The 8,572-nt window shown below is 36.4% G+C and overlaps 1 protein-coding gene across 1 annotated transcript; it reads right to left on the bottom strand.

Moving 5' to 3' along the window:
• Positions 1 to 1,726: 1,726 nt before the first annotated feature.
• Positions 1,727 to 7,350, bottom strand: LOC107083548 (persulfide dioxygenase ETHE1, mitochondrial-like). Its single transcript, XM_015372867.1, has 7 exons — positions 7,230 to 7,350; positions 5,297 to 5,441; positions 3,975 to 4,123; positions 3,661 to 3,790; positions 3,365 to 3,454; positions 3,031 to 3,147; positions 1,727 to 2,393 (listed from the first exon to the last, which is right to left on the bottom strand). Exons 1-7 carry the CDS (start codon positions 7,260 to 7,262, stop codon positions 2,347 to 2,349), a joined length of 711 nt encoding a protein of 236 aa, XP_015228353.1. The 5' UTR covers positions 7,263 to 7,350; the 3' UTR covers positions 1,727 to 2,346.
• Between the last annotated feature and the right edge of the window lie 1,222 nt (positions 7,351 to 8,572).

Here is an 8,572-nt window from a genome sequence, read left to right as displayed (position 1 = left end):
GGATTTAACACCCTACAAAACATTCATATTCTTTAGCAGTGGTCTTTTGTCACTCTCTGTGGAAGGGGACAGTGACCATCCGCTGGACAGTGTAATCAGCAGTTGCCCCATTTTCTTTATCGCCTCCTTGGGGGTAACCATGGGCAACAAGTTAATGTATATTAGTATAAAATGTTTTGGTCCATGTAGGATTCAAATTCTCTGAAAAACTGAATTTCCACAAACTGTCCGCTATGGCTACAGTCTAAAAAAATGCAGCTCCAACTTTAATGAATTGCTTCAATTGGTAACAAGTAATCAAACCAAGTTTGTCCAACTTAATTTAATTAAGTTTTCAATTCTAAACTAAATACATTTAGTTCGATTAACTTGATTCCATTACTTGTTGAAAATCTAAGTAAATAATAAAAGCTGGAGATGCATTTTCTTTTGAGAATGTAATAGCAGGTGACGGACTTGGCACCGCAAGACCACAAAATGGAAAAAGAAATCCTCACAAAAGGCATAAACTGTAGAGGTATGAACAGTTAGGTCAAAAGACCGAAGTTTTCCATGTGACATTATGTCTCCCTGCCTTACAGGTTTTATACAGAGCAACTGAGGATGCCGGAAACATAAAGATCCCACTGTTCCTATATTTGAGACCCAGCTAAAACCTTAAACCCCAATGGATGCTCATTGGATTTTACTGATAGGAGTTGGATTTTGTCTACCCAGGCGAGTTATCTAAAGGTATCTAAAGAAGGCTAATGTGGGCCTTCATATATGTCAGCTGGATACTGTATTTCCTCTTTTTTGACTAAAGATATATAAAAAAAGAGGTTAAACATTTTAAATTTTTGACTAACATACAATAAAGGCATTATATTGGTTTATCAGATATTCATTTTAGCACAGATTTATAAAAACACTCAAATATCTAGAAAAAAAACTTGAACTTGAGGCCTCTGAAGATATGAATGCTGCAAAATCTTATGTTATCATTTCCTATAAACTTACCTTTTAGTACCCCAGTAAAGTGACTCAAACATTTCTGAAAAAAACTGTATAAAGATTCAGAAAGGAACCTAAAAATCCCGTTCTGAAAAGTGAATCAACCAAAGTTTCCATTCTAGTGTATAGGCTTCTCTGGAAGCCCCCACAGGCAAAATCTGCTCTCTTCACTCTGAGCACTTTTATCACCCCCCACTGGCCTCTTTACGGCTTTTTCTCAATGGGCTGAGGGTGCAATAGATTCTTGCCACTGACATGTGGATGGCGTGAGAAAAAACTCGTGCTGCAGGTTCACTGTGGCATGGCTGCAGCAGGACTGAAAGGGTGCTGGCAGATGGGCAACACAGAGCTGGTAAAAGGACAGCTGGCACACTGCATCTCAAAAACAAAATAAGGTAGGAGCGCTTTAAATGGAAATGAGTGGTATAACTTTAGCCGGTGCGAAAAAAAATCTCACAGGCACCTTCTGTTTCAAAAATAATGATGGAGGTGTCTGTCAGCCAATACAAAGGGTTAATATAGCTGTTTGTCTCAAATTCTGAGACAGCTGTTGGGTGGTGCCTGTGTAGGTTTAAAGTATCTGCTTGCATGAGCTCAGGAAACACCCACCTACAATAACCTTTTCTCCTACATACGTTTTATTTTATTGTTAAAATGAGTGTTTTGAAGCCAAAAATCAACGACAGTTCACATTCAGGCACAATATAAGTATGAATTTATTAAAATTTAAAGCATATAATTCATAAATAATTGTACACAAGAATTGTTTGTCGTTTAAAAAGGCACTCAATAAGCTTATGGTTGGCATATAGTCCAGTGGAATTTTTTTTAAAGGAAAAGAGGCTCTAAAATGGTGCAAACAAAGACAAGTTCCTGACTGAATGCAAATAGTGTAGATTTATTTTCCTGCTATGCAAAAAGGTGCTGGCTATTAACAGTCCGCATATGGAGAATGGGTATGTGTTTCAGCAGACATGTTAATATGCAGAATAATAATAATCCGAATCTTTAATGAAGCACAAATGGTTCAGTTTTCCATCAGAGAAACACCATCTATCGTTCAAGAACACTACTACACTAACATCTTTAAAGACATACAAAACATCTAGTGTTTTCCCCACAATTATACAGATTGTTCTTTTATTTACAATATATTTTATGGCAGTTTTTTCTTTATAAACAATTAAAAAACAGCTTTATTAGATGCAGTAGTAATGGCATCTACAGTATAAACCTCTGCAGATAAAATCAAACAAATGAATGAAGTATGATCAGCATTGGTGAAAGGCGAAAGTCAAAGTTGAGCACTTTGTCACTAGATTTATTAGAATGCTTTGCTCTGCTCATCCATCCTTAGACATCATGCAATCCACAAACCAGGTTAGCAGGCACTGCGACGTCTGAAAAGGAACAAGAAAATGTGCTTTTAAGTCAGAGTTTATAATTTTAGTCAACCCTCATAATATCACATAAAAAAACCAACCACCTCTAATAATAAAAAGCTCAACCATTATAGTACTGAATAAGGGCTACAGAGTGATAATAATGATTTTCCTGTCTTTATGTGTCTATTTTTAAACAACTGCTTGGTTTCTTAGGACTCATACACTTAATAAAATTCCTGTGAATAGGTGTGAATGTAATTTCTTTATAAGCAAAATGTATGTCAATGTTTTTACCAGTGTACCTGATGGTTTGCTCATAATTGACAAGATAATAATGCTGTTTTTACTTTAAGCAGTTTATAGAATTAAATCAGGGCAACAGATCAACTGAGAAAACCTCTTTCAAAGCTTTACAGTAACATTTAAGTATATATTCTCTGCCCTGAATAACAAGTTTTGACTTTCTTTGGGTAATGCTGAGAAAAAAATTAGTTGAATTGGGATTAGACTGTTTAAAAAATAATAACATATATTTGCTACATCTCTAACACATCGCCTTTGGGACTCTTTTCACCTCTAAACATTAATAATGTTGTGGCTGATCAGGGTCTAACTCTGAGATATGCTGCTAGCTTGATAACTGTTTAGGTACCAATTTTCTTGGGGTTTGGGAGATTCAGGTTGTCCATGATTTTCACAAACTCCTCCAGGTTCTTGGTTAGACGGGGGTTGTGCTTGCGTTCCTCACCGACTGTAGTAGCTGTCTGGCCTAATAAACACAAACACAGAAAGCTTATTACAAAAAATTAAAACATACACCCTAAAACCACTATTATAGCCTTTTAAAAGAAAACACTGCAATGACTCCAATTATAACAAATGAGCCTATAATTAGGAGTCAAAATTATTATTTCACCAGTCTGTGAAACAAGATGCAACTTTAAGAAAATAAGAAAAAAAATTACAGTATAAGGGTTTATACCAACCTTTGTAGTCATGAGCTGGGTAAAGGAGGCAGTCCTCAGGCAGAGTGAAGATCCTCTCATGGACTGACTGGTAAAGCCTTTTAGGAGAACCTAAAATGAGCAAAAGGGGCCGCGATCAAACTCTTTATTCAAAGCATTGTTTAAGATAATTCAACCTATGCATCCAAAACTGTTTGAGAAGGTTTATTTTATATTCAACACTGAAGTGTATTTTATGTAATGCTGCCCTCATGTGTCCCTTGTGTTTATTACACTTCTCAGAACTTCCCAGAGGGAGGTGAAGAACATGAGCTTACCCTGCTGGAAGTCTGTTCTGCCACAGCCTCTGATGAGCAGAGCGTCCCCAGTGAAAGCCATGCTCTCATCATTTAACACCAGGGTTACACACCCGTTAGTGTGTCCCGGTGTCTCTCTCACGGTCAGATGCTGAATTTCAAATAAAAAAAAAAAATAAAAAAAATTAGCAGGACATGCTTTTAGCTCAGATCTCTCTTATCTCACTATTTTAGACACTCACTATTCACCATGCATTTGAAACTAAATATACTGACTAAAATCCTTTAACACAACAAGGAAACACAAAATAAACAGAAAAAAAAAGTGGCCTTACATGTTTTCCAAAGGTGATCTTTTCCCCATCTGACAGCTGAATGTCTGCTTTAGCACCGCTGTGTTTAGAGATGGCGCTCTGCAGCCCCGCGATTTTTTTCTTCATCAACCCAGTGCTGGTTATGTGGTCCGCATGGCAGTGGGTGTTCACTACCATAGAAACAGCAAGACATACAGCGGCCTCTGTTATGTTCTGTTATTAGAAATAATTTATTACCAATAAACAAAAGTGGCATACTTTATTACTTTATTGAGGAAGAAAAGTCTAACAGGCTGATTTTTAATGAATATTAGATGCTGATAATCATCTTTGTGGTGAAACATTTACCTTAGCCTATAACCAACTGGATCATCTACTTTATTGGTTTTCCAAAAGTGATGATTGACTTTATCAAATAATTATTACCATCTGAATAAGTGGTGTTATAAAATGAAATATAATTTTAAAAATCATGATTCCAATCCTAAACTTCTACACCCTACTTTAATGAACAGTGTTTTCCAGCTGATTGATCATTAAAGGTATAGTGGAGAATCTTCTATTTCCCAGTGGATCATCAAAATAGGTGGTCCTCCTAACTGTTAACATTCTGATATGTTTACATGAGGCCGTGCTCGTCCCCATTTTCACTTACTGGTGCGGAGTCTGACATAGTGAAAAAATTGAAAATCTTCTTTTGGAAAGTAAGCTTGTATGAGCGATGCAGCAACTCTTTAATAGTGTGTTGTGCATGTGCATTTTTCTATTTTAAAGTGGAGAGGGTGGGTCTTTTCAAAAATTTGCAAAGATCCTTCACTATACCTTTAAGTAACTGCAGTGCTGCTCCTCCACTACACGTTGCTATATGCTAGAAAACAGCTCTGTTGCTTATGGGAAAGATTTCAGGTTTTATGTATAACAGTGATCCTTGATGTGGAAAATGTAGATAAAAGAAATAAAAAAATACAGATACGGTGCCGTTTCTGAAGTCATGCCAGGACATAAATCAGAATCCTGTCAAGTTTGCGTGATAGGGATGTAAATCACAAGCTGCTAAAAGATAAGGGATTGTATTGTTTGGATGGTGATATGATGTCTGATATGATTTTCAATCAAGTTACAAGTCTGCCACCGATATCTCATGTCCATCCAACACAATCAATTATATCTATATCAAAGCTAACTGTTTGAATGAACAAAGCAAAACAGCATTCTTAAAAAAATAGATCACCTATTAACAATAAGACAGTAACGATGGAGCTAACATATCCTAAAGATGATGATGTGGATACATTCGATTAATAATAAAATCGATGTATCCATATCTATATCTCCATAAATACCTGCAACTTTTAGATTGAGTCCGAGCTCCTGCACAAGTTTCACATCTCTTTCGAGGGTTTCTAGCACAGGATCGATAATGACTGCTTCTTTGGAGGCTTTGTCTGCAAGCAGGTAGGTGTAGGTGCAGCTCTGTGACTCAAACAGCTAAACAGGAAAAACAGGAGTGCCATATCAGCAGTCAGCATCATGCAGCTAAGGTACATCATGTTTTCTCCACATCATTAAATGGCAATGTTTTTTTTTTTAAACAGAAACAATAAGAAAACTTTACAATCAGGAAGAAAGTAACCAAAGAAACCAAAGTGTATGCTTTTAAGTTATGTTTCTGCATTGGTACTCTGTTTTACTTCTTAAACTATTTGTGCTCACTCTTTACTCATTTGTAATAAGAATTACTTATTTGTAATAAGTAAAGAGCATATAAGTAGAAATGAAATTTAAAAGGAGCACATAAGCAGAAATTTTAAAATGAATTCACTGATATGTTTTTAGATGCAACCGCTATTACAGTATAAAGATGAGCAGCTCATTCATTCATGCTGGGCTCATGAGTTTTAACTAGAAAACCCTGCAGCTGTGTCAGCTGCAATGTCATTGTGATGGAGCGAAAACAGTAAACAGAGCAGAGGCGTAGCCAGAACATTTTTATAAGGGGGTCCAGGTAATAACCAATGTACACTGAGGGGTGGCTGAAAGTGGATAGGCGCCAGAACCTCAGGGTCAATCTACACCAGGCGTCCCCAAAGTCGGTCCTCGAGGGCCGCTGTCCTGCTGGTTTTAGAGGTTTCTCTGCTTTAGCACAGCTGATTCTGATGTTAATCAAGTATCAATGTAAATCAGCTGTGCTGGAGCAGGGAAACCTCTAAAACCTGCAGGACAGTGGCCCTTGAGGACCGACTTTGGGGATGCCTGATCTACACTATTGCAACAGGAATATTAACAAGCACAACATGCATATTTTCTAAATAAAGACAAACTGTACTTTCCTACAACTTTCGCTACCAAATAGACACATATATTTAAACATCTGTGCTTTCTAGATAAAAGGTACAGGATAAAATTCTTTCAGGTTTGAGTTCTGGGTCAAACATCTCTTCCTTTGTCATTACTTACCTACTTTTACTTTTATCAACAATTATTCTGCATAAAATTGATATTTACAAGTACTAATATATACATAAATTGATTGTTTTAATTAAAACAGTTATTTATCTATGATTTCACTGAAGACTCCTAGATGACTTTCAGTGACATCATTTTCTCTTTACCCCATAAAACACAACACAGCAGACATGCATAAGCTTGCATTATCTCCACTGCACCATATTTGTAGCGTTGTCTGTAACAATTACAGGGTGTTTGCTGGTCAGCCCCCATTTGTTAATGTCTTGAGTGCATGTTTTCCTGCTAATTTGAATGTGAACTTCACTCACTATAAAATTAATGAATCTCATTACCTAGACATCGATTTTGCAAAAATTTAAAGGAATCGATTCAAAATTGGTTAAATCAATTTTTTTACCCAGCCCTATCTGAAAGATTAAAATGTTTTGAATATTCCAATTGAGAGTATTACTGCTGCCACCGTCTGTATTACAGGTAAAGGGTGGCCATGGACACCCCTGGCCCCCCACCTAGCTCCGCCCCTGGGGTTTTATTATGGCTATTTGTGTAATAGCCATAATTAAACCCCGGTTTTATTTTGGCTATTACACAAATCATATGTGTGCTAACGCAGTAAAGAGTGTCAGTAATAGAGAAAGAAGCTGTCCCGATATCAAACCTAATCAAAACAAACAATATTAAAAGGTTTTTGTAGTACTTACAGTAGCATGTTACTGGCTAAATACGGCTTCCGGCTAAATATAACCGACTGTAAACCATTATGTGATATTATTCATTCCCTAGAAAACAAAGTAAATGTTCACATACTTGTCTGAAGATCGGTGCCTCTGACTTTGCCATCTTGGAGCAGCTCAACCTCAGCAGTCGTCGCTATGAACAGTAAGACCCTTAGCAATTTAGGAACCAATAACTGAAGCCGGCTGTGGTTGTTCCGCTCACATATAGCCGCTAAGCCACGCCCACCTCCAGCGTCACGAAGTACTCTGAGCTATGTGATCTTCAAAGGCTAAACACATGCCTTAAAACTGCTTGGTCATTATTACTCTCCTTTTGTTCTTTGCGAAATATGTTGTTTTTTTAATCATTATGGTTGTAAAGGCAGCTGTTATTGATTAGAAGCTGTTAAGAAATATATCAAATAATAGTTGGACAGTTTAATTACACATCACTAATATTGATTTTTTTTTTTTTAAAGCACGGCAGATATGTAGTGTTTGATTGCACTATTGTTCGTGATAAAGTGCATTTACCCCCTTAGATCGCTCTTAACACCTTCGAAAAAATATGGTCAATTGTATGATTTAAAATAACCAGAACATTGTGGTCTGTCTGGGAAAATACAGTGGATAAATGTACAAAGGAAGGCAAGTTTAAGACACATGTGATGCCATCAGCAGACTGACTTGCAACCAGAACATGTGTTTGGATGCAAAGTTTTTCCCCCCTTTCATTATGGCAAGGCAAGGCAAATTTTTTTGTATAGCACAATTGAGTACAAAGACAATGCAAAGTGCTTTACATGATTAAAATATAGGAAAATAAAACAGAATCAAAGCAAGTAGGGGGAAAAATGGCGGAATTTGGCAAGAAAGAAAGAGAATTATGCAAAATACATCATTCTTTATTTGGATTTTCAGTCAGCTGTTGCATAATGTGCTTTAGAGAGATAAAGCAAAATGACAGACACTGAACCTCTATAGACTTCCACTTTCATTAAAACAAGAAAACATATAAAACAAACATCTATGTTGATAAAAGGATGATGAATTAATACCCAGTAGCTCAAGGTAAAGGGCTTTTTGTTGCTTTGTATTTGAGACAGTCATGACAATAAAATTTAATTCTATTATATTATATTTACCTACCTAATGTAGTTAAAACAGAGCAAATTAAAGTAGTTTAATTAAATCTAAGAATTTTGTAACGGTTGAAAACATGGTGGTAGTAGAATCATGCTTCAAGGTTCCAGTTGTACTGGATGGCTGCCCAAAGTGGCTAGACTAATGAATATGAGTGTAAACTTAGATTCAACTTGGCTGCTACGGAAAGGCAAGATTGTAAAATGTTTTGACCATCTAGGCTACTTCAGCAACATAGTGATCTCCAACAAAAATCAAAACTTTGTTAGAAACTTCTAAGGCAGAATAACA

The sequence above is a fragment of the Cyprinodon variegatus genome, unplaced genomic scaffold (genome assembly GCF_000732505.1).
Source record: "Cyprinodon variegatus isolate N-32 unplaced genomic scaffold, C_variegatus-1.0 Scaffold77, whole genome shotgun sequence".
NCBI classification, from domain to species: Eukaryota; Metazoa; Chordata; class Actinopteri; order Cyprinodontiformes; family Cyprinodontidae; genus Cyprinodon; species Cyprinodon variegatus.
This window is presented reverse-complemented; position numbering and strand designations above follow the sequence as displayed.

What these genes read in the sequence shown, in the direction of transcription:
- LOC107083548 (XM_015372867.1), bottom strand. Translation starts at nt 7,262, where the DNA reads ATGGCAAAGTCAGAGGCACCGATCTTCAGACAA. An exon ending in AGGCACCGATCTTCAGACAA is followed by an intron (nt 5,442 to 7,229) that starts GTATGTGAACAT and finishes TTTCCTGTTTAG; the next exon opens with CTGTTTGAGTCACAGAGCTG. An exon ending in CAGAACAGACTTCCAGCAGG is followed by an intron (nt 3,455 to 3,660) that starts GTAAGCTCATGT and finishes TGCTCATTTTAG; the next exon opens with GTTCTCCTAAAAGGCTTTAC.